This window comes from Anomaloglossus baeobatrachus, chromosome 9, assembly GCF_048569485.1.
Source record: "Anomaloglossus baeobatrachus isolate aAnoBae1 chromosome 9, aAnoBae1.hap1, whole genome shotgun sequence".
In the NCBI taxonomy this organism is placed as follows: Eukaryota; Metazoa; Chordata; class Amphibia; order Anura; family Aromobatidae; genus Anomaloglossus; species Anomaloglossus baeobatrachus.
Window position 1 is genome coordinate 208,717,351 of NC_134361.1, and position 25,217 is coordinate 208,742,567.

Consider the following 25,217-nt stretch of genomic DNA (forward strand, 5'->3'; position numbering starts at 1 on the left):
GTATAATGGGGATATAAGTGCCCTGTCAGGGATAAAAGTTCCCCAATCTTCCGATTGGTGCAGTTTCCACTGGTCTGGTTCCATTGATCAATAAGTTATCAATAAGTTCAACCCTGGTAATAACTAATGAGAAGTTTATAAACTGAATGAAAACTTTACAAACATTTTATTGTGAACTGGAGCATTACACAATGGAGATGCCCTTGAAGACGTCGCTGAGCGTTCTACATGCGGCTCTATGGGCGCAGCGAGCACCCGTCTACCGGAGCATCCATGGCCCCCAACACCCTCAGCGATAACAATCGAAGGTTCTTCACTTCAGGAATCACATTTGGTCCAAACATTAATCGGTGTCACACGTCTGAGGTTCACAGAACAAAACGTCAAAAACTCCACGGCCTCCGAGTTCAGGTCAGGAAAATCGTGTCCGGACCGGACATAGCGCTCCTGGACGTGCGACACCGGGCACTAAACCCTACAAGAGCGCTGCCTCCGGTCACACTGCCTCCGGACACACTGCCTCCGGACACACTGCCGTCAGTCTTCGCCCCTCTTCCGCAGCAGCTGAAGCCCCTTATATTATACTCCTGTGATCTGATATAATAAACAGCACTAACAGCAGCCAATCAGCAGTCCTCGTGTGATGAGTCCCCGTCTGATTGGTTGGTTTCGAACATCTTTTAATGATACAATGTAACAATAATCTTCTAATACACAACGTATAGCAGCTCATCCCTCAGTGTGGATGTGGGGTCCGCATTCAGCACAGCGCCCCCTGGAGGTCTGCACATCACTCGGCACAGCGGCCCCTGGAGGTCTGCACATCACTCGGCACAGCGCCCCCTGGAGGTCTGCACATCACTCAGCACAGCGGCCCCTGGAGGTCTGCACATCACTCAGCACAGCGCCCCCTGGAGGTCTGCACATCACTCAGCACAGCGCCCCCTGGAGGTCTGCACTCAGCACAGCGCCCCCTGGAGGTCTGCACTCAGCACAGCGCCCCCTGGAGGTCTGCACTCAGCACAGCGCCCCCTGGAGGTCTGCACTCAGCACAGCGCCCCCTGGAGGTCTGCACTCAGCACAGCGCCCCCTGGAGGTCTGCACTCAGCACAGCGCCCCCTGGAGGTCTGCACTCAGCACAGCGCCCCCTGGAGGTCTGCACTCAGCACAGCGCCCCCTGGAGGTCTGCACTCAGCACAGCGCCCCCTGGAGGTCTGCACTCAGCACAGCGCCCCCTGGAGGTCTGCACTCAGCACAGCGCCCCCTGGAGGTCTGCACATCATTCAGCCTCATCATTAAACTTAATTAGAGGTAATCACTTTATAGAAGTAACATTGGTTTCTGCAGAACATATTGCTGCCTGCGCCCCATTACTGGAGGCAGCAATCACACGGAGGAGGAGGAGGACACCGCGGAGCCGCACATCCCCCACTAATCAGCCGCGAAAATCCCTACAAGGAAAGAGAATGATAGAAAGTCAAAGAAAATCCGATTATCACTACAAATGCATCCTGTATCTCTACTGCTCCCTGTTATCAGCCATTACCAGACAGACTAGATTATAGTCACCTGATCTAGTCTCCTCCTCCAGTAATGGCTGATAACAGGGAGTAGTAGATTGTAGTCACCTGTCCTAGGCTCCTCCCTCAGTAATGGCTGATAACAGGGAGTAATATAGTGTAGTCACCTGTCCCACATTCTCCTCCCCAGTAATGGCTGATAACAGGGAATAATAGATTGTAGGACAGGTGACTGCAATCTCCTCCCCCAGTAATGGCTGATAACAGGGAGTAATAGATTGTACTCACCTGTCCTACAGTCTTCTCCCCCAGTAATGGCTGATAACAGGGAGTAATAGATTATAGTCACCTGTCCTACAGTCTCCTGCCCCAGTAATGGCTGATAACAGGGAGTAATAGATTGTAGGACAGGTGACTGCAATCTCCTCCCCCAGTAATGGCTGATAACAGGGAGTAATAGATTGTACTCACCTGTCCTACAGTCTCCTCCCCCAGTAATGGCTGATAACAGGGAGTAATAGATTGTAGTCACCTGTCCTAAAGTCTCCTCCCCCAGTAATGGCTGATAACAGGGAGTAATAGCAGGCACTCACCTGTGTGACGTCACTTGCGGCAGGTCCTCGTCCATTTCTTGGTGAGGTCTTCTATATTGGCCTGTAATATACAGAGACCCCGCGCTGTGATATTGGGGCGCGGTCACACAGGGGGGGATGTGGTATATGGGTGGGGAGGGAGGGATGATCCCTTTGTAGTGAGTGTACCTGAGACATGATGCGGATGGCTCTCCTGCGGATGTCCGCACGCGTGCTCTTCTTCCATGGGGTCAGAGATATATACGGCTCCGCTGTCCATCCGGGGTCTATGGAGGAGCTGGGGAGGAGAGGAGAGGTCACATAAAAGGGAGGGGGCGCGGGGGAGGGACACGCTGTTACAGGGGGGCTCCAAACTATCTGCAGCGGGTGCGGAGCCTCGCACAAGAGTCATGGGCGCGATAAAGGGCAAAACGGATAAAGACAATACAAATATCATGGTCCGTACAGAGCGCGGTACATAACATGGCCAGTACAGAGCGCGGTACATAACACGGCCAGTACAGAGCGCGGTACATAACATGGCCAGTACAGAGCGCGGTACATAACATGGCCAGTACAGAGCGCGGTACATAACATGGCCAGTACAGAGCGCGGTACATAACATGGCCAGTACAGAGCGCGGTACATAACACGGCCAGTGCAGAGCGCGGTACATAACATGGCCAGTACAGAGCGCGGTACATAACATGGCCAGTACAGAGCGCGGTACATAACATGGCCAGTGCAGAGCGCGGTACATAACACGGCCAGTACAGAGCGCGGTACATAACATGGCCAGTACAGAGCGCGGTACATAACATGGCCAGTACAGAGCGCGGTACATAACATGGCCAGTGCAGAGCGCGGTACATAACACGGCCAGTACAGAGCGCGGTACATAACATGGCCAGTACAGAGCGCGGTACATAACACGGCCAGTACAGAGCGTGGTACATAACACGGCCAGTGCAGAGCGCGGTACATAACACGGCCAGTACAGAGCGCGGTACATAACATGGCCAGTACAGAGCGCGGTACATAACACGGCCAGTACAGAGCGCGGTACATAACACGGCCAGTACAGAGCGCGGTACATAACATGGCCAGTACAGAGCGCGGTACATAACATGGCCAGTACAGAGCGCAGTGGTACTATTATTACAGCAAAGGTCTACATGGGCCACCAGCTTCTCCTTGTGGCCACTACTGCGGCTTCTCACCACTTTCTTCTTCCCAATAGTTCCCCATTGACGGGTCTATTTTACCGCGTCTGATCTCTCCTGGTCATGATCCCCAGGTCACTGGGCCAACAGAACCACGAGGCAGAACCAGAGCCGAGGAGCAGCAACTGGTCCAGCCGAAATCCTGTGTGTGAGGAGCTAAGAAGCCCAGAGTCACTGACTCTACACCCCTATACACCCTACACCTCTATACACCCTACACCCCTGCACACCCTACACCTCTATACACCCTACACCCCTGCACACCCTACACCTCTATACACCATACACCCCTATACTCCCTACACCCCTGCACACCCTACACCTCTATACACCCCTATACTCCCTACACCCCTGCACACCCTACACCCCTATACACCCTACACCTCTCTACACCCTACACCCCTATACTCCCTACACCTTACACCCCTGCACACCCTACACCTCTATACACCCTACACCCCCTACACCTCTATACACCCTACACCTCTATACACCCTACACCTCTATATATCTTACACCCCTGCACACCCTACACCCCTGCACACTCTATACACCCTACACCCCTGCACACCCTACACCTCTATACACCCTACACCCCTGCACACCCTACACCTCTATACACCCTACACCCCTATACACCCTACACCCCTATACACCCTACACCTCTCTACACCCCTATACTCCCTACACCCCTGCACACCCTACACCTCTATACACCCTACACCCCCTACACCTCTATACACCCTACACCTCTATATATCTTACACATCTGCACACCCTACACCCCTGCACACCCTACACCTCTATACACCCTACACCTCTATATATCTTACACCTCTGCACACCCTACACCCCTGCAGACCCTACACCTCTATACACCCTACACCTCTATACACCCTACACCCCTGTACACCCTACACCCCTATACACCCTACACCCGTATACACCCTACACCTCTCTACACCCTACACCTCTCTACACCCTACAACTCTATACATCTTACACCCCTGCACACCCTACACCTCTATACACCCTACACCCCTGCACACCCTACACCTCTATACACCCTACACCCCTGCACACCCTACACCTCTATACACCCTACACCCCTGTACACCCTACACCACTATGCACCCCTATACACCCTACACCTCTCTACACCCCTATACTCCCTACACCCCTGCACACCCTACACCTCTATACACCCCCTACACACCCTACACCTCTATAAACCCTACAACTCTATATATCTTACACCTCTGTACACCCTACACCCCTGCACACCCTACACCTCTATACACCCTACACCTCTATACACCCTACACCCCTGTACATCCTACACCCGTATACACCCTACACCACTATACACTCTACAACTCTATACATCTTACACCCCTGCACACCCTACACCTCTATACACCGTGTGCAGAATTATTAGGCAAGTTGTATTTTAGAGGATTTTTTTTATTATTGATCAACAACTATGTTCTCAATCAGCCCACAAGACTCATAAATATCAAAGCTTAATATTTTTGGCAGTTGGAGTGGGTTTTTTTTTAGATTTGGCTATCTTAGGAGGATATCTGTCTGTGCAGGTGACTATTACTGTGCAGAATTATTAGGCAACTTAATAAAAACCAAATCTATTCCCATCTTACTTGTTTATTTTCACCAGGTAAACCAATATAACTGCACAACATTTAGAAATAAACATTTCTGACATGCAAAAACAAAACCCAAAAAATGAGTGACCAATATCGCCCCCTTTCTTTCTGATGACACTCAGCAGCCGACCATCCATAGATTCTGTCATTGCTTGATCTGTTTACGATCCACATTGAGTGCAGCAGCCACCACAGCCTCCAGACACTGCTCCCAGAGGTGGACTGTTTTCCCTCCCTGTAGATCTCACATTTTATGAGGGACCACAGGTTCTCTATGGGGTTCAGATCAGGTGAACAAGGGGGCCTTGTCATTATTTTTTCATCTGTTAGACCTTTACTGGCCAGCCACGCTGTGGAGCAGTTGGATGCATGTGATGGAGCATTGTCCTGCATGACAATCATGTTTTTCTTGAACGATACCGACTTCTTCCTGTACCACTGCTTGAAGTTGTCTTCCAGAAACTGGCAGTAGGTCTGGGAGTTGAGCTTCACTCCATCCTCAACCCGAAAAGGTCCCACAAGTTCATCTTTGATGATCCCAGCCCATACCAGTCCCCACCTCCACCTTGCTGGCATCTGAGTCGGAGTGGAGCTCTCTGCCCTTTACTGATCCAGCCTCTGGCCCATCCATCTGCCCATCAAGAGTCACTCTCATTTCATCAGTCCATAAAACCTTTGAAAAATCAGTCTTAAGATATTTCTTGGCCGAGTCTTGAGGTTTTATCTTCTGTTTCTTGTTCAGAGGTGGTGGTTTTTCAGCCTTCCTTACCTTGGCCGTGTCCCTGAGTATGGCACACCTTGTGCTTTTTGATACTCCAGTAACGTTGCAGCTCTGAAATATGGCCAAACTGGTGGCAAATGGCATCTTGGCAGCTTCACGCTTGATTTTCCTCAATTCATGGGCAGTTATTTTGCGCCTTTTTTGCCCAGCACGCTGCTTGCGACCCTGTTGGCTATTTGCCATGAAACGCTTGATTGTTCGGTGATCACGCCTCAAAGGTTTGGCAATTTCAAGACTGCTGCATCCCTCTGCAAGACATCTCCCAGTTTTGGACTTTTCAGAGCCCGTCAAATCTCTCTTCTGACCCATTTTGGCAAAGGAAAGGAAGTTGCCTAATAATTAAGCACACCTTATATAGGGTGTTGATATCATTACACCGCACCCCTCCTCATTACAGAGATGCACATCACCGGATTTACTTAATTGGTAGTTGGCTCTCAAGTCTATACAGCTTGGAGTAGGATGACATGTATAAAAAGCATCATGTGATCAAAATACTCATTTGCCTAATAATTCTGCACAGTGTACACTCTACACCTCTATACACCCTACACCTCTATACACCTACACCTCTGTACGCTCTACACCTCTATATACCCTACACCTCTGTACACCCTACACCTCTATACACACATCTGGCACCTGTCTCTTCCCTATTTCTTTTCCCTGGAGGGTCCGTGCAGATATGGCCCCCGATTTCCCTCTGATCTCCAGTGATGCAGATTTGCACGGTCCTCTCCCTCCCTGCCGGTTACGTCTCCAGCCCGACACTACAAGGCTTCACACCATTTCTTTGATACTATGTGATATGCAATTTTAGTTTTCTTTAACTCTTTCTTTTCCAGCAGATGGGAATTATTGGAAATGCAGATTTTCCCGATAGTCGTCAGGAGCTTGTGAGTTACTTTCTTTAACACTTGGAGGAATTTCCATGGAGCCTCCTAATTATCCATAGAGGGGGCTTTATTCTCCCATAGAAGTGACTTGCACACCTCCGTCCTGTCTTTCGGGATGGTTCACAGAGAGGTGGCCCATCCATCGGCGTCTGGCAGATCTGTGGGATATTCTCCACTGTGGGGACACAGATGTCCCATCCTCTTCGCTTTTCCTCTGCCTCCAGGACTGGGGACCCGAGGTCTCTTATACATCACACAATGATAGGGACTAACCAAAGTGTGATGACGGCAGCTCGGCTCTGACAGGGATAAGTCAGGTGGGAGGGCTCAGTCTCGTTCCGGAACTCTCGCCGCTTTATTATTGTCTGTATACCTCCAGAACGCCCCCAGTAATAGCTGTGCTCTGAAGCGTGTGTCCTGGTCCCTGTAAGTTGTCTCTGATCTGTCCCACTACCCAGCCTACCTCTTTTCGACCTCTACCTTCCTAGTCCTGTCCTCCCATCCGGTTTACCTGACCCCGTTCTGTGTCTCGGCCTCCTACTCTTCCTCTGCACTTACCTGATCTCCTGGCCTCCGACCTCGGCTACGTTCTCTGACTACGGCTCTGTTTCCCTCCGGCTCCTGACGTGATCTCCTACCCTCCGACCTCGGCTATGTTCTCTGACTACGGCTCTGCTCCCCTCTGGCTCATGACATGATCTCCTGGCCTTCGGCCTCGGCTCAGCTCCCCTCTGGCTCCTGACGTGATCTTCTGGCCTCTGATCTCGGCTACGTTCTCTGACTACAGCTCCGCTTCCCTCCGACTCCTGACGTGATCTCCTGGCTTCCACTGCTTACTCCCTTGTTTTGACGTGACATCTTGGTGTTGACTTTTGACTTGTTAGACTGAGGCGGTGCTAGTGACCTCTTGTGGCCTTTTGTGGTACTGCACTTAGAAGTCTTCTCTATTCCCTGCGCCCCCCAAGTGGAAGCTTGACACAAAGATGGAGGTGGTGTTATACAAGACTGCCATGGAACCCAATAAAACTAACCTAAATTGTTTTAGCTCCAGTCACATAGAAATCCGCTCCACGATCACTGACTTTCAAGATTCCCTTTAAAATCTCCACAGCAGTGAGAATCCGCTCATCTCTCATGGGATCAGATACAATAAACTGATCAGTGCACCGTCAAGATGGGTCTCCAAACTTCACACGGAAAGTATTACATAAGTGCGCTACGCCTGCGATGGATCCACGCAAAACTAGACGAGCGGGCACCAGACCAGAAGGGTAGATGTGCCACCTCTCATGCCAGGACCACCTATGGTAGGACTGTGACCACATAGGAAGATGACCAGAAACAAACCTCCTCCCCTGAAGAGTGTGCACCAGACTAGAAGTGTAAGTATGCCACCTCTCATGCCAGGACCTCCTATGGTAGGATTGTGCCCACATGGGAAGATGACCAGAAACAAACCTCCTCTATCCCCAACCCACAAATCCGGTTACAAAACCTTCACCAGATGGTGGAGGACACGGATTGCCCTCAATAGCAGGGAGAACACATTGGGCTGAACTATACACAATATTGCCCCTTCTGTTCTGGGAATGGTCCTTCCATCTTTTCTACCCGGTTTCTTCGGGTCCCTGCACACCGGCTTCCCCTGCCTCTTGCTGGATTACATAGATCTGCTCCGATGGGTCCAGAAGAGTCACCAGTCACATGAGATAGTAGCTACGGCAGGGAGCACACAAGGGCAAACTGCGGCCAGATTCCAGCTCCACCTGCATTACTGGGAATATCCATGTTCCTATTTGTGGTCCTGACTATGGGCGCCCTGCGTGTGGACGTCGTCAATGTACCCGAGCACTCGGCCACCTCCGGCACCGATGGAAAAGCAGGTTTCTGCACAAGAAAGACTGAGGACGAAATGTGGGACGTATTTACTTGTTGGGGGCACGATGAGGAGGGGGGCCACAGATTCCTGCACTCAGTGACAGGTACAATACAAGGCAGGTATGGAGGGGAGAAGCGGGGAGCCAGGGTGATCATCTCCAACCTCCAAATTAAGAAGAGACTGGCAATTTTAAGAACACATTCAGGGAATGTTTACCGACACCCAAACACATCATCGACTTCACATGGAACAGATCTGGAGATTCATTACACCGGACCCAACAGAACCAAACCCAAAATGTGCAAAAAACAAAAGTCACATATCGGAAAATAAATTCTGAACTCCGTCCTCGGTGACAGAAGAGGTTCAGCCCAGCACCTCCTCAGGGGCTGTCATCAGCTGATCCGGGTCCTATATGGAACATCTTATTGACTCAAGGATCCTACATTATATAGTTCTCATACACAAATACAGGGGCGCGGTGATGGAGGACAAGCGACCCCAAATCTCCATCCGGCAGCGTGAGGAAGACGAAGAGCAGAAGAGAAGATTCTCCTGCAGATGTCATTCCAACATCTCACACATTAGAATAGAACTTATAAAATACTCCAGAGCTGCACTCACTATTCTGCTGGTGCAGTCATTGTGTACATACATTACTGATCCGGAGTTACCTCCTGTATTATACTCCAGAGCTGCACTCACTATTCTGCTGGTACAGTCACTGTATACATTACATTACTGATCCTGAGTTACCTCCAGTATTATACTCCAGAGCTGCACTCACTATTCTGCTGGTGCAGTCATTGTGTACATACATTACTGATCCGGAGTTACCTCCTGTATTATACTCCAGAGCTGCACTCACTATTCTGCTGGTACAGTCACTGTATACATTACATTACTGATCCTGAGTTACCTCCAGTATTATACTCCAGAGCTGCACTCACTATTCTGCTGGTGCAGTCACTGTGTACATACATTACTGATCCTGAGTTACCTCCTATATTATACTCCAGAGCTGCGCTCACTATTCTGCTGGTGCAGTCACTGTGTACATACATTACATTACTGATCCTGAGTTACCTCCTGTATTGTACTCCAGAGCTGCACTCACTATTCTGTTGGAGCAGTCACTGTGTACATATATTACATTACTGATCCTGAGTTACCTCCAGTATTATACTCCAGAGCTGCACTCACTATTCTGCTGGTGTAGTCAGTGTACATACATTACTGATCCTGAGTTACCTCCTGTATTATACTCCAGAGCTGCACTCACTATTCTGCTGGTGCAGTCACTGTGTACATACATTACATTATTGATCCTGAGTTACCTCCAGTATTATATTCCTGAGCTGCACTCACTATTCTGCTCGTACAGTCACTGTGTACATACATTACTAATCCCGAGTTACCTCCTGTATTATACTCCAGAGCTGCACTCACTATTCTGCTGGGGCAGTCACTGTGTACATACATTACTGATCCTGAGTTACCTCCAGTATTATACTCCAGAGCTGCACTCACTATTCTGCTCGTGCAGTCACTGTGTATATACATTACTGATCCTGAGTTACCTCCTGTATTATACTCCAGAGCTGCACTCACTATTCTGCTGGTGCAGTCACTGTGTACATACATTACATTACTGATCCTGAGTTACCTCCTGTATTATACTCCAGAGCTGCACTCACTATTCTGCTGGTGTAGTCAGTGTACATACATTACTGATCCTGAGTTACCTCCTGTATTATACTCCAGAGCTGCACTCACTATTCTGCTGGTGCAGTCACTGTGTACATACATTACTGATCCTGAGTTACCTCCTATATTATACTCCAGAGCTGCACTCACTATTCTGCTGGTGCAGTCACTGTGTACATACATTACTGATCTTGAGTTAGCTCCAGTATTATACTCCAGAGCTGCACTCACTATTCTGCTGGTGTAGTCAGTGTACATACATTACTGATCCTGAGTTACCTCCTGTATTATACTCCAGAGCTGCACTCACTATTCTGCTGGTGCAGTCACTGTGTACATACATTACTGATCCTGAGTTACCTCCTATATTATACTCCAGAGCTGCACTCACTATTCTGCTGGTGCAGTCACTGTGTACATACATTACTGATCTTGAGTTAGCTCCAGTATTATACTCCAGAGCTGCACTTATTCTGTGTCGCCTGTAGATGCGGTGGCGTCTGATATAATTCAGCTCTAATCTTAGAATTTACCTGTTGCCAAAACAGCGAGTCTCGGAGGAATCAGTGGAAGGATGGGGACGAGGCGCTCTGCGCTCACAGCTGCGCTCACCGGGGAGCGGCTCATGCTGGAGAGATACCTAGTTATGTAGAATACTCCAGTCACACCCAGAGCTGCATTCATAATTCTGAGGGAAATTAATCTTACACTTGGGTAAGGCTGGTTAACCAGTCGTGTCCCAGTTCCAGCAGACGACCTTGTTCTCACCACACAGCGGCGCTGTATCCACTCTTTCCTCCCTGGATGAGGTTTTTGGCACAGATATTTTCGGCTCATGATGGCGGCAGCAGGAGGTAAGTGTATTGATGGTCGACTGCCGCGGCGCAGTTGGGGGGGGGCTTTATGGAGCACTGCCATGTGTGAACAGAGGCTATAAGAGATTATACCGGGGGGCAGCCGCAGCAGCCGTGCAAAGAACAAGCACCTGGTGACCCCCCCACTGATAACATGGTACAGTCAGCGCCCCCTGAGGAGAGAACACCAGGAAACGCAATGACCCCCACCCAATAACATCGTACAGTCAGCGCCCCCTGGAGGAGAGAACACCAGGAAACAGAGACCCCCCCCCCCCCCTAATAACATGGTACAGTCAGCGCCCCCTGGAGGAGAACACCAGGAAACAGAGACCCCCCCCACTAATAACATTGTACAGTCAGCGCCCCCTGGAGGAGAACACCAGGAAACAGAGACCCCCCCCCCACTAATAACATGGTACAGTCAGCGCCCCCTGGAGGAGAACACCAGAAATCGCAGTGACCCCCACCCAATAACATCGTACAGTCAGCGCCCCCTGGAGGAGAGAACACTAGGAAACAGAGACCCCCACTAATAACATGGTACAGTCAGCGCCCACTGGAGGAGAACACCAGGAAACAGAGACCCCCCCACTAATAACATGGTACAGTCAGCGCCCCCTGGAGGAGAGAACACTAGGAAACAGAGACCCCCACTAATAACATGGTACAGTCAGCGCCCACTGGAGGAGAACACCAGGAAACAGAGACCCCCCCACTAATAACATGGTACAGTCAGCGCCCACTGGAGGAGAGAACACAAGGAAACAGAGACCCCCCCACTAATAACTTGGTACAGTCAGCGCCCCCTGGAGGAGAGAACACAAGGAAACACAGTGACCCCCCCCCGATAACATGGTACAGTCAGCGCCCCCTGGGGGTGACATCAGGAAACGTATGGACACAACACAGCACGCCCTTTTGTAAGGAAAGCTTTATGTAAAACACGGAACTTGATAAACTTTGAATAAAAACAAACACAAACTCCGGGAATCGCAGCGTCAGGACCCCCCAAGGTGGTTTTTCTTTTTTTTTTCTCAAAAAAAAAAAAAAAAAAAGAATTAAAGTTTTTACATAATTTACAAAATCTACAGTTTAGAATGTGATGAGACGACCGGATACAAACAGAACACAGCGCGAGCTGGAGACGTCCCGGACGCTGCGGCCACGAGACACCGGCAAAAATCAGAGAAAAATATTACAAAGTGTAAAAAACAAAAAAAAAGTGCAAATAATAAATCCTTCAAGTGCCCGAGCGGCTGCAAGATGTGACACTGACCGCGGAGAGCCGCAATATTTACACCATCAAATCCTATAACTCATATGTGGAATGTTGTGGGGGACGGGACCCCCGACACCTGCGGATCACCGGGGTATTGGGGTGCACTGCAGACGTCTGAGCGGCCACACTACAGGAAGGGGGCAGCAGAGGACGGGATTTTATTTTTTTGGTTTATTTATTATAAATTTTCCTTATTTATTTTTTTATGTTATTTTCTACTTTTAAAAACTGAGGATGCTCGGCCTCGAGGGTCCAGAGCGGACCTCCACTACCCCAGTGTTATGGCTGCAGGCAGTCACGGCGCTCAGCATTGCTGCCATCAGTCTCTGCACAAGCGCACACTGACATAACGGCACCGCTGCAGGCAGTCATAGCGCTCAGCATTACTGCCGTCAGTCTCTGCACAAGCTCATGCTGATGTGACGACACCACTGCAGGCAGTCACAGCGCTCAGCATTGCTCCCATCAATCTCTGCATGAGCTCACACTGACATAACGGCACCGCTGCAGGCAGTCATAGCGCTCAGCATTGCTGCAGGCAGTCTCTGCACAAGCTCATGCTGATGTGACGACACCACTGCAGGCAGTCACAGCGCTCAGCATTGCTCCCATCAATCTCTGCATGAGCTCACACTGACATAACGGCACCGCTGCAGGCAGTCATAGCACTCAGCATTGCTGCCGTCAATCTCTGCAAAAGCTCACTGAAGTGACGTAACCGCTGCAGGCAGTCATAGCGCTCAGTATTGCTGCTGTCAATCTCTGCACATGCATCGAGCTCATGCTGATGTGACAACACCGCTGCAGGCAGTCACAGCATTCAGCATTGCTCCCATCAATCTCTGCATGAGCTCACACTGACGTGATGTCACCGCTGCAGGCAGTCATAGCGCTCAGCATTGCTGCCGTCAATCTCTGCACAAGCACCAAGCTAATGCTGACGTGACGTCACCGCTGCAGCCATAACACCAGGAGTGGAGCAGTGGTGAGGACGGGCGCTGGACCCAGGGGAGGCGAGCACCTGACAGTTTACAGTTTGGGGCCACTTTCCTTACTCCTCTTCCCGATCAGCACCGTGTATGACGCCATGTATATAGAGAGCCGGCTGCGCGCTACAGCTGGACACCAATCCCAGGCAATACCTTGGGAGCTGTGATCACCATGATGACGTGGCGGTGGGTTACCAGGACAGACGCCGTCCAGGTCCGCCATGTCTGTTTACCTGCACATTGCTGGTGCATGCACTCCACTATTATCAATCACATGATTAGTTCTATAAAACAAATATATTATTATATAAAAAAAAATGTTATAAAAGCCCAGGATCCACCATTCACCAGATGATGGTCACAGCTCACCTCCTCCCCCTCCGTACAGGCTGCATGCTCTCCCATAGAAGTCAATGAACATTCTCAGTCTATTGCTTCCTATGGTAGACTCTACAATAAATAATTAATCCAGGGGGCCCATTCCCTGTAATACGGACCCGGGGATGGACACCGGACGGTGGCAGCTGCCGTTATCTTACTCCTGGAGGACTCTGCCCGTCTAATATGGAGGTACGGAGGTGACACAGGGGCTCTGCATCATCCTGCTCTCTGCCCAGGGCTGTATACACTGTATACTGTGCCTAGGGGCCTCTTATATCATCGCCTCTTTACCTCCAAGTGCAAATCACTATTAGTAATGTAAAAGTAGAAAAGTTGCACATTGCTTCGTCTATATGCATTCCGGGGGTTTATAACTGCCCCCTCACCCCAAAAAGGGGCGAATGCCAAGGCATGCCTCCGGTCACGTCTCTATATACTATATACATCTATAGTACACCTATAGTACTTACACCTGGTCTTTCTGCACCTTTCTACCTTCTGCTCGCTCAGGTACATTATGGCACCTGCGTTCTCCATCTAGTGGCCCTGCCGTCGGCTCGCTCGCTCTGGCTTTGGTAATGAGGGTGGGGATCTCTCCTGCCTTTCCGGGGGTAATGACCATGGGGTCACTATTTCGGGTTTGCTGGAAGGAGAAGGGGGCAGCGCATGCTGACGTGTGGGAGGCGACCTGACCCGGACAGTACTGAATGCTCATTAGGTTCAGGCCAGGGTCGTAGGCGGTAGCGTTGATGGGGAGACACAGGGAGCCGGCGGCTTCTTGCACCATTTTGGTGGTCACGACGTACAGTGCGGGGCGGACCATGGGGGCTCCCAGAGAGAACGCAGGGGCTTGGACAACTTTAGGCTGCTCTAGGATAAGTGTTTTGTTCTGGCAGGTTCCCAGCTGAGCGATGGCTCCTCCGGGATTGTAGAAGTCAGTGGCCAACCTGGTGGCCCCCGACTTCCCAACGTTCAGGAGAAGCTGCTGCTCGGTTCCTGAAATGTACTTCAGACCAGCCACGAAGTTCCCAGAGATGGGGATGTTCCCCTGACAAGGGCTGAGTCCGGTCCTTATCAGCACTCTGTCCGGAGGCGGCGGCAGCACGTTCTCCACCGGCCTGATGCACTCGCTCTTGACGATGACGCTGCGGACAGGAGAGGTGGCCTTGTCTACGCCTTTGGGTTGCTGCGGCCTTATCGCCGGGGATGCGTTGTCTTTATATCCGTACAGACGCGGTGCCGCCGGGGTGCTGGAGCGGTCTTTCTCGCGGACTTTCTGAAGAATGGTCTCCGTCACGGAGCTTGATAGCACCCCGGGCTCCTTCTTTATGGGTGTAGTAATGGAGACTGGAGGAGCCTCGGTGTGGACAACGGTTGGAGCGATCGCGGGTGGAGGGGTCTTTTGTGCGGCAGACAGTTCCGCAGATTCCCGCGCTCGCTCGGCCAGGAATTTCCGGATTTCTTGCTCTATGCTGTCGTCGCTGTCCACCGAGCTGCTATCTTGGGCATCGGGCAAGGCACTACTTGTCTTCACAGGTTTCTCGCAGGCACTAGCTGGTTTGGACTCCACGGTTTTGCTACCAGAAGACGACTCTGCATTTCCCACCGAGATCTTTTTCTCGTCTTTCAGTCTTAGGATGGCCTTTGACTTCTTGAAGGAATTGTCTTTTGCGTCGCTGGAAAGGACGAGGCAGCTTTTGGCCACCAGGGGTTTGGGGCTGCAGTCCTTCTGCTCCGTAACCCCCGCCGCGTCCAACAGTTTGGTGGTGGTTTCTGCAAATCGGACCCTCTTCTTACATGGTGGCCGGCCATCCTTTGGTCTCTTTTTGCACTTTCTTTTGGACCTTAGTAAGTCTTTTATAGCGGAGTCCAAGTCTTCATCGCTGTCCAGAGAGCTGCTCTTATCTCCGCTGCAGCTGCTCCTTATTTTCAGGTACATTTTCCGTTTTTCTCCGCTTGCTCTCGGAGAAGACTCCAGACGTTTCATAGACTGGATGACATGGCGCCTGGCGTCCTCTGCTTGGTGGGAGGGTTGTGGACAGTCCGGAGGACCAGGCTCTGTAGTTTTACCCTGACTCAAGACTGAAAGTCCGCGGCTGCCATCTACATTCACAGACTCAGAACTTTTCCTAGGAGGGTCCTTAAGTAGGACTTTGCTGTCACTTATTTTGCCTTTATTAGTCCCGGCAGCTTTCGCACTGGGAAGGAACGGCTGTTTTGGGGGTTCAGACACTTGTTCCTTTGGGGGCGTTTTAGCTGAGGTGACGCTGAGACTCTCATTTTGAGCTTTATGGGCCAAAAATGTCCTTATCTCTTGCTCTATGCTGTCATCGCTGTCGACGGAGCTGTCGCTGGAGCATGGAGATGCCGGCGGCTTGTCCGGCAGAGCGGCAGCACATGGTAATATCGCTTTCGAGATGTCCAGTATGGCTTCCGCACACATTAGCTCCGCCGCCGTCTCTGCCCTCCGTGGAACTTCATCTCCAGAGTGAAGCGCCCTCTTACTTGGGAGGTTCTGAGACGCGGAGGGTTTGACGTTGGTCAGTTTCCTCTTCCTGTAGTCGGGGGTCTTCTTCTGGGGGTCGGGCAGGGAGTCCTTCATCTGGCTGTAGTGGCCACCATCAGACGTCGTATCCCCATCTGTCTCCGGAAACGTCCTGAGGGTTCCTTCTAATCTGCTTTTTTCCAGTTGGTAGAGCTGAATGGCCTCCTCAATCCCATCATCACTGCTGGAGTCTGAGAGGTCGGGGCTCTGAGGAGGGGGCAGCGGCATCAGGACATCGGGCTTAAAGGGGTCGACCACAGTCTTGGGGCGGATGAGACTTTTACAGCTTTCTGCTTTGGGTTTGACATTGTTCGGATTAAGGGTAAAGCTTTCGAGTGTTGTTTTTACGGCCGGCCCCTTACTCCCCTGCTTGGGGCGCGGTTTCTCTGCAGCTTTGGGGGGCTTCGGTTTGGCTGCAGATTGATTGGTTAAGGCTTTCTTACCAGGGCTGGTCTCATTTACGTCGTTCTGTAGCTTCTTCTCAATCAGAAACTGCTCAATTTCCTTTTTGATGCTTTCCTCGAAGGAGTCGTCGCTCCCCACACTGTCTGGGGACGAGCATCGGGACTGACTCGGCCCGGGGAAGAAATCACACACTTTGGGGGACGTCACCATCTTCACGGGAGACTTCCTGGCCGGGACATAGCTTTGAGAGGTTTTTCCGTGGTCTGGGTCACTTTCAGGGCTGTCTGGGGCTCTGGCCGCATGCGCGCAAGACAGGGGCGCACTGGTACCCTTGTTCTTCAGGTACTCCTGGATTGCTTCTTCTATGCCTCGGTCTACAGAATCATCGCTGTCCGAGTCCAGAGCCAGACCCCTGAAGTCCGAGGACTCCTCTCTAGCGTCTCTGAACTGCGCGGGGACGATGATGGTGGCCCTTTCTCTGGAGTCTTCCTTGAAGATGGCAGGACTGGATCTCAGCTCCCCCTTTTTGTTCTTCTGCATAATCCGCTCATATTCGAGGTTCACGGTCACAGAAGACTCATCGCTCTGTGGACTGTCTATGGAGCCCTCCACCTCGGGGGCCGGCTGCGGGAGGGACGTGGGCACTCTGCATGGGACGTTACATCCAAACGGCGTCCATTGTGTCTGAAAAGCTGCCGGAGGAGGGGCGTTCAGAAGGAACATTATAGCTGCAGCGGCTGTGAAGACCGACACTCAGGAAGAGCTCACGTCCTGAAAAAAGAGAAGAGAGCACATGAGGATCCACAAAATCATCCACAAGAAAAGCAGTATCCCACAGAACCCGGAGCGAGGACAGCGAAGCGAGGGGGTAAGGGTGACACACTGATATCTGTATGGTGGGGCGCAGTGTCCCCCCAATACCCCAATATCCCACAGAACCTGGAGCGAGGACAGCGAAGCGAGGGGGTAAGGGTGACACACTGATATCTGTATGGTGGGGCGCAGTGTCCCCCCAATATCCCACAGAACCCGGAACGAGGACAGCGAAGCAAGGGGGTAAGGGTGACACACTGATATCTGAATGGTGGGGCGCAGTGTCTCCCCAACATCCCACAGAACCTGTAGCGAGGACAGCAAGGAGGTAAGGGTGACACACTGATATCTGTATGGCGGGGCACAGTGTCCTCCCAACCCGTAGCAGGGGACGGGGCGGGGAATGGTGGAGGCGCAGCATCCCCCTAATGCAGTGGATGGTGGGGGGGCGCAGTGTCCCCCCTCCGCAGGGGATGGTGGGGGGGCGCAGTGTCCCCCCTCTGCAGGGGATGGTGGGGGGGGCGCAGTGTCCCCCCTCCGCAGGGGATGGTGGTGGGGCGCAGTGTCCCCCCTCCGCAGGGGATGGTGGGGGGGGCGCAGTGTCCCCCCTCCGCAGGGGATGGTGGGGGGGGGCGCAGTGTCCCCCCTCCGCAGGGGATGGTGGGGGGGCGCAGTGTCCCCCCTCCGCAGGGGATGGTGGGGGGGCGCAGTGTCCCCCCTCCGCAGGGGATGGTGGGGGGGGCGCAGTGTCCCCCCTCCGCAGGGGATGGTGGGGGGGGCGCAGTGTCCCCCCTCCGCAGGGGATGGTGGGGGGGGAGCAGTGTTCCCCTCTGCAGGGGATGGTGGGGGGCGCAGTGTTTCCCTCATGCATGGGATGGTGGGGGGCGCAGTGTCCCCCCTCTGCAGGGGATGGTGGGGGGCGCAGTGTCCCCCCTCTGCAGGGGATGGTGGGGGGCGCAGTGTCCCCCCTCTGCAGGGGATGGTGGGGGGGCGCAGGGTCCCCTCTGCAGGGGATGGTGGGGGGGCGCAGTGTTCCCCTCTGCAGGGGATGGTGGGGGGGCGCAGTGTTCCCCTCTGCAGGGGATGGTGGGGGGGGCGCAGTGTTCCCCTCTGCAGGGGATGGTGGGGGGGCGCAGTGTTCCCCTCTGCAGGGGATGGTGGGGGGGGCGCAGTGTTCCCCTCTGCAGGGGATGGTGGGGGGGGCGCAGTGTTCCCCTCTGCAGGGGATGGTGGGGGGGGCGCAGTGTCCCCCCTCTGCAGGGGATGGTGGGGGGCGCAGTGTTCCCCTCATGCATGGGATGGTGGGGGGCGCAGTGTTCCCCTCATGCATGGGATGGTGGGGGGCGCAGTGTTCCCCTCATGCATGGGATGGTGGGGGGGCGCAGTGTTCCCCTCATGCATGGGATGGTGGGGGGGCGCAGTGTTCCCCTCTGCAGGGGATGGTGGGGGGGCGCAGTGTTCCCCTCTGCAGGGGATGGTGGGGGGGCGCAGTGTTCCCCTCTGCAGGGGATGGTGGGGGGGCGCAGTGTTCCCCTCTGCAGGGGATGGTGGGGGGGCGCAGTGTTCCCCTCATGCATGGGATGGTGGGGGGCGCAGTGTCCCCCCTCTGCAGGGGATGGTGGGGGGCGCAGTGTCCCCCCTCTGCAGGGGATGGTGGGGGGCGCAGTGTTCCCCTCTGCAGGGGATGGTGGGGGGCGCAGTGTTCCCCTCTGCAGGGGATGGTGGGGGGCGCAGTGTTCCCCTCTGCAGGGGATGGTGGGGGGCGCAGTGTTCCCCTCTGCAGGGGATGGTGGGGGGCGCAGTGTTCCCCTCTGCAGGGGATGGTGGGGGGCGCAGTGTTCCCCTCTGCAGGGGATGGTGGGGGGCGCAGTGTTCCCCTCATGCATGGATGGCGGGTGCGTGCAGAGCTCGGGCGGTGGTTGCGGCCTCTGTGCCCGGCTTCTCCCCGCCCTGTCTCCGCTCTTCTCCCCGGCCCTCCGCTCCCGGCTGTGGCCTCCTCCTCCTCCCTGCCCTCCGCTCCAGCCCCGCGGCCTCCATGCTCGCACTCACCTCCCGGGCCTCTCCAGCCTCATATCAGCGCGGAGGCCGCGATCTCCGCCCATCCCGGGGGACTGAGCCGCTGAACAAGCCGCGGACACCGGCACCAGAGCCGCGACCCCTCCACAGCAGCAGCCGCTCGGCGGGAACCCGCACGTTCAGCGCGACGTCACTACGTCCACAGCCCCGTGCGTCCTCCTCTGTCACCATGGCGACGTGCCCAGGTCCCGCTACTGCTACTAGGCCCCAGTGTGTGGAGCGTGGACCCGTCATCCGGGCGCTGCACTACAAGTCTCAGCGTGCGCTCATCTGTGACGTCAGCTCATGCTGAGAGTCGTAGTGTCAGAAAAACCACCTCTAGGTGGCAGAATCATGTGACCTGGTGAAGCCACCAATCAGGTAACAGCCTGGGAAATAAAAGCTGTCACCTGATTAGTCGCTTCACCTGGTCACATGATTATGTCAATGTCACGATCACCGTCAGTTTTCATTGGTTCAGTGTAAGTTTGGCGCACAGCGACCTCGTGTCTCCTGGTTATCGGCGGCGTCTGTCACTGAACACCCCCTCTAAATTAATCATCAGGAATTAAAGGCAGTTTCCCTCTAAATTAATCATCAGGAATTAAAGGCGGTTTCCCTCTAAATTAATCAACAGGTATTAAAGGCGGTTTTCCCATTTTGCTATGAATAGGTTAGAAGCAGTTACCGGCGTTTGAAAGAAGAAGAAAGTCCTTTTTCAGAGTTGCCCTTCCAGCCGTGAGGAACCCGGGCCGAGCGCTGCGCTCCAAGCCGCAGGCCTCGTGAAGAGAAGAAAGAGGTGAAAGTGTCGTGTCCCAGAACTGGTGTCCCAGTTAGATTGACTAGTGATTGTGTGAGTTGCTCCTACTTCTACCCCAAGTCGAACCCGCCCCCCCTGGTGGTTTTCCTAGTGACCGGGACATTCCCAAGCTTCGTGTTGGCCACCCCCCTGCCTACCCTAGGCTCCTGAGCTTAATGTAAGGTGTGAATATGGAACATCGGTAAGTAACCCCCTCCTTACCCAAGGCGAATACCGCAGCTTAAATGAGCTGCAATACTCTGTTGCGCCCGGAGCCTCATGGGCGCCATATTCCCCCACAGCAAATGGCAGCACTCCCAGGCTGCAACCAAATAAAATTAGTACACCGCAATTTTTATATGCAGTAAACAAATAACATTCTTCCCTTAATGGTAGGCACCATCAATAAACAGTTTCAAACATTTTCAATAGTTACTGGTCAGCAGTATCATCATGCAATTAATATTTGCATATGGAAAAGAAAAACAGTTATCCTTGCTTGGCAGCTGGTGGTGCCAGAGGGCTGGTCCCAACCCCCTGGCTCTGGGCACTCAATGCACACCCACGGGCAAAGTGTCCAACTATATTGCAGCGCTGGCAGATCGGCTGTCCAACAGCATCATACCGGTCAGGAACTTGTGGCAGCGGGGCTCTCCCGCGTCGCCGCCATTGGAGATCATCAGCACTAGAAGCCAGTTCAATGGTTACAGGTGGCTGAGTCCCCTGCTTGGATTGTACTGTATTGGTTATTCATTTCGCATGCCGCTATGGCATGAGAAATCAATCGCAGCTGGACACTGCACCAGAGTTTTGCACTAGAGTGAGAGCAATTCGATGTTTTATCAGATTGCACTCGTCTGTGCAAATCGCAAGTGGAACCGTACCCTCAGCCTGCTTCTCACTCTGTATAGAAGCTTGTCTGCACAGAGCGATGAAGCACAGCTAACATGGCTCTCCCTGTGGACTGCGTCAGACTAAGGATTTTTTTTATAATAAAGATGGAGTCTCTAAATGTTTTTTTTGTTTTATTTCTAATAAAATGTTGTTTTTTTTTACTGTTTACTAGAAATTCATGGTGGCCATGTCTAATTTGGAGTGACAACATGAATTTCGGGCTTAGTACCAGCTGAAAATAAAAAAGCTGGCCCTAACCCCATTATTACCCAGCATGCTACTGTCATCAGGGCCACTGGACGAGCTGGGTAAAGCCCCAGAAAATAGCGCTTCTATGAATGTGCCATTTTCTGGGGCGGCTGGGGGCTGCAATTCGCAGCAGGGGAGGCCCAGACAGCTTGGGCCACCCTGCGCTGAGGATTCCAGCCCTCCGCTGCCTGGTTTTACCTGGTTGGACTTCAAAATATGGCTGGAGCCCACGCAATTTTTTTTAAAATATTTATTTAAATAATTAAAAAAAATTGGGCTTCTCTGAGTTTTGATGTTTTGATTGCCAGCCAAGGTGAAGCCAGGCAGCGGGGGGTGGAAGCCCCATAACCATCTTCTTTATCTGAGCTGAGAAACAAAAATACAGGGAAGTGATGTCTTTTTTTAATCAATGATTTATTCATTTTTACAGTACTGTGATGTCAGCACAGAGCATGGGCATCTGTGATTGCCTGTTGGAGTAACCTGAAACCAGTCCACACATTCATATGTGTCAGGAACTACACACAGCCATAAAGTTTATAGAGGAGGGGACAGCCATGTAGTCTTGCTCAACTGGTCACACCCACTAATCAGGAGGCAGATCATACACCGTGGGTTTGAACAAAGGAAGATGCCAGAATGTATGGTCTCTTTCCAGGTATGACGTCATTTTCTTGGCTGGCAATCAAAATACAGGGAAGCCCATTCATTTTTTTTTAAATATTTAAAAAAATAATTAAAAAAACAAATGTGTGGGCTCTCACCATATTTTGATCGCCAGTCAGGTAAAACCAGGCAGCTGGGTGCTGGAATTCTCACCATGGTAAGGCCCAAGCATTCTGGGCCCACCCACGCTAAAAACCGCAGCCCACCTCTGCCCCTGAAAATGGCGCATTGTTTCTTAACGCCATTTCCAGATGCTTCACCCGGCTCGTCCAGCGGCCCTTATGGCGGTGGCACGCTGGGTAATAAAGGGGTTAATACAAGTTTTGTATTCTCAGCTGGTAATAAGGCCGAAATTCATGGTGTCACGCCAAATTAGACATGGCCATCATGAATTTCTAGTAAACAGTAAAAAAAAAACACAACACAGAATTTTTTTTATTAGAAATAAAACAAAAAAAAATTTAGAGACTCAATCTTTATGATAAAAAAATCCTTAGTCTGACGTAGTCCACAGGGAAAGCCATGTCAGCTCTGCTTCATCACTCTATGCAGACAAGCGTCTCTACAGAGCGAGAAGCAGGCTGACAGTGAAAGTCAAAGTTCAATTGAGTCCATAGGTTTGGGTGAACCCTAATGTCACCGCGAACAGGGGCGATAAAAGCCAACTGCTGTGTGATGAGCAGTGCAGTGAATACACCTGGAAGTTAACGATTGGAGCCGGAAGCAGAAGCGTCCGGGAGATAGACTCTGCAGGACATGTTGCGAGACATGTAAGTATAGTGACAATGTTTATTATTAACTATATTCTTTATTTTACAGCCCCCCCCCCCGGCCCATCCCATAACTGTGAACTCCAGGCTCGGGGTTCGGACTTAAGTTTGCGTTATCTCCGCCCCCGAACTTGAACTTTACAAAAAGCGCTGGCGAGTCTCCCGAACACAAACATCGGGGGTTCGCCCATCACTAGTAGCCACCAATAATGAAATATCTATTTCCATTGTAGTACTGTGTCCTGAACATAACGTTTCCTGCATGGAGAGATTATTGACTGAGATTTACAGTCGGCATAGAAAGTATTCACACCCCTTTACACTTTTCCCTCTTTGTTTCATTGCAGCCATTTGGTAAATTCTCATTAATGTGCACTCTGCTCCCCATCCCCCATCTTGTCAGAAAAACAAGAGAAATGTAGAAATGTTTGCAAATTTATTAAACAAGAAAAACTGAAATATCACATGGGCATAAGTATTCAGCCCGTTTGCTCAGTATTGAGTAGAGGCACCCTCCCTTTTGAGCTAGTACAGCACTCTACCGGGCTGCGGTTCTGTTTCTATGATGCTGAGGTGGCATGGCCTGGTCCTGTGACCCCGGTGGTGTCGTTAAAAGGGTAAATGATGGGGATGGTAGTTCATGACGCCACCTGTGGTACTCAGCCAGAGATAGCCGACGCTGCCGGATGGGACCTCCGGGGCAGATGGTGATGCAGCTCGGTTGATATAGCTCTCCACAGGTAGAGCTGTGCCCCAGGGCTGTTGGGAGTAGTAGTCTTCATAGTTGATGGAGGGAGTTAACGTTGGGGTGCAGGACTGAGGACGCTGGTAATAACTGGACAACACAAGGGCCATAGTTTCCTTTACCTTTTACTTAGTAGTTGATGGTACAGGCCAGGGAGATTGGTCCTCCAGGCAACGGAGGTCCGGGCAGCCTGGAAGCAATTGAGGGGATCCATTTAGCCCGGTGGGTTGTAGGCCTTCCTGCTTGCTGTGTGATGTGTCCCTGCGGCTTGAAGCTACGCTGAGTCCCTCTACCTTGTGTAGGTCCTGGTTCTCACCCGTACGGCAGGCAGCACAAGTCCTTTACTGGTGCCGCTCTCTTGTCACGGCTCCCGGCTATACTATGCTGCTGTGCTCCGGGCCCTCTGTGGGCCAGAAGATCTGCAGTCTCCTGCCCTTCGGATTCTGCTGGTGGGAGTTCAGGACCCACGCAGCCTCGGACTCCGATATCCAGTTCTCTGCACTCGGCCCACAGAGGGAGCTATGGCGTGGTTGTAGCACCCACGGGGCAGGGGTTAAATGTACTCGTCGCCGGGGTGGGGATGTTGGGTCTGCTGGGATGTCACGGGTGGCCCTGCCCGGCTTCGTGGCCCTGAGGTGTACAATAAAAGATGGATGATGGGGATGTTGAAGTAGTAGTTGTCTCGTGACGCCACCTGCGGTACACGTCCAGTGATTAGCTGCCGCTGCGGTCGCTGTCCTCTGGGGCGGGTGATGTCGCAACTAGGGTAGTTCAGTTTCTCGCAGGTGAAGCTAGGCCCCAGGGAGGATGATGGGGGTGGCAGTCTATGGTGGTGTGCGCTGGGGTGCAGGACTGAGGACTCCGACAGTACCTGGACAACACAGCTCAACACAGGCTGGTAGTTGCTTTTACCTTTTACTGGTCAATTGTACGGTCCCGAGTTACAGTGGTCCGGTCAGCCGGGAAGCAGTGGGGAATCTCTCCTTGCCGGGTAGGTTGTAGGCCTTCCTTAGTGCGCTCTGTGTATGGGTCACTGTGGCCTGAAGCAGCACAGCGTCCCTCTTCTTAGATGCAATTTGCCTTTCCCCTTGTGATGGGCAGCGCGAGCCGGATGCAGGGCCCGCTTATATTTCTGTAGCCCCGGTCACTTCACCTTGGGAGTCTCTGGTGAGCCAGGAGATGTACACTGTGTGCAGAATTATTAGGCAAATGAGTATTTTGATCACATGATACTTGTTATACATGTCGTCCTCCTCCAAGCTGTATAGGCTTGAGAGCTAACTACCAATGAAGTAAATCAGGTGATGTGCCTCTCTGTAATGAGGAGGGGTGCGGAGTAATGACATCAACACCCTATATAAGGTGTGCTTAATATTAGGCAACTTCCTTTCCTTTGGCAAAATGGGTCAGAAGAGAGATTTGACAGGCTCTGAAAAGTCCAAAATTGTGAGATGTCTTGCAGAGGGATGCGGAAAATAACTGCCCATGAATTGAGGAAAATCAAGTGTGAAGCTGCCAAGATGCCATT

General features: G+C 52.2%; 1 protein-coding gene across 1 annotated transcript; it reads right to left on the reverse strand.

Moving 5' to 3' along the window:
* Window positions 1-203: 203 nt before the first annotated feature.
* On the reverse strand, window positions 204-19,827 carry PPP1R26 (protein phosphatase 1 regulatory subunit 26). The gene is made up of 5 exons (XM_075324345.1): window positions 19,561-19,827; window positions 14,219-17,469; window positions 2,282-2,390; window positions 2,114-2,174; window positions 204-1,451 (listed from the first exon to the last, which is right to left on the reverse strand). The coding sequence occupies exons 2-4, from the start codon at window positions 17,419-17,421 to the stop codon at window positions 2,124-2,126; spliced, it is 3,363 nt and encodes a 1,120-aa protein (XP_075180460.1). The 5' UTR covers window positions 17,422-17,469; window positions 19,561-19,827; the 3' UTR covers window positions 204-1,451; window positions 2,114-2,123.
* Window positions 19,828-25,217: the final 5,390 nt, after the last annotated feature.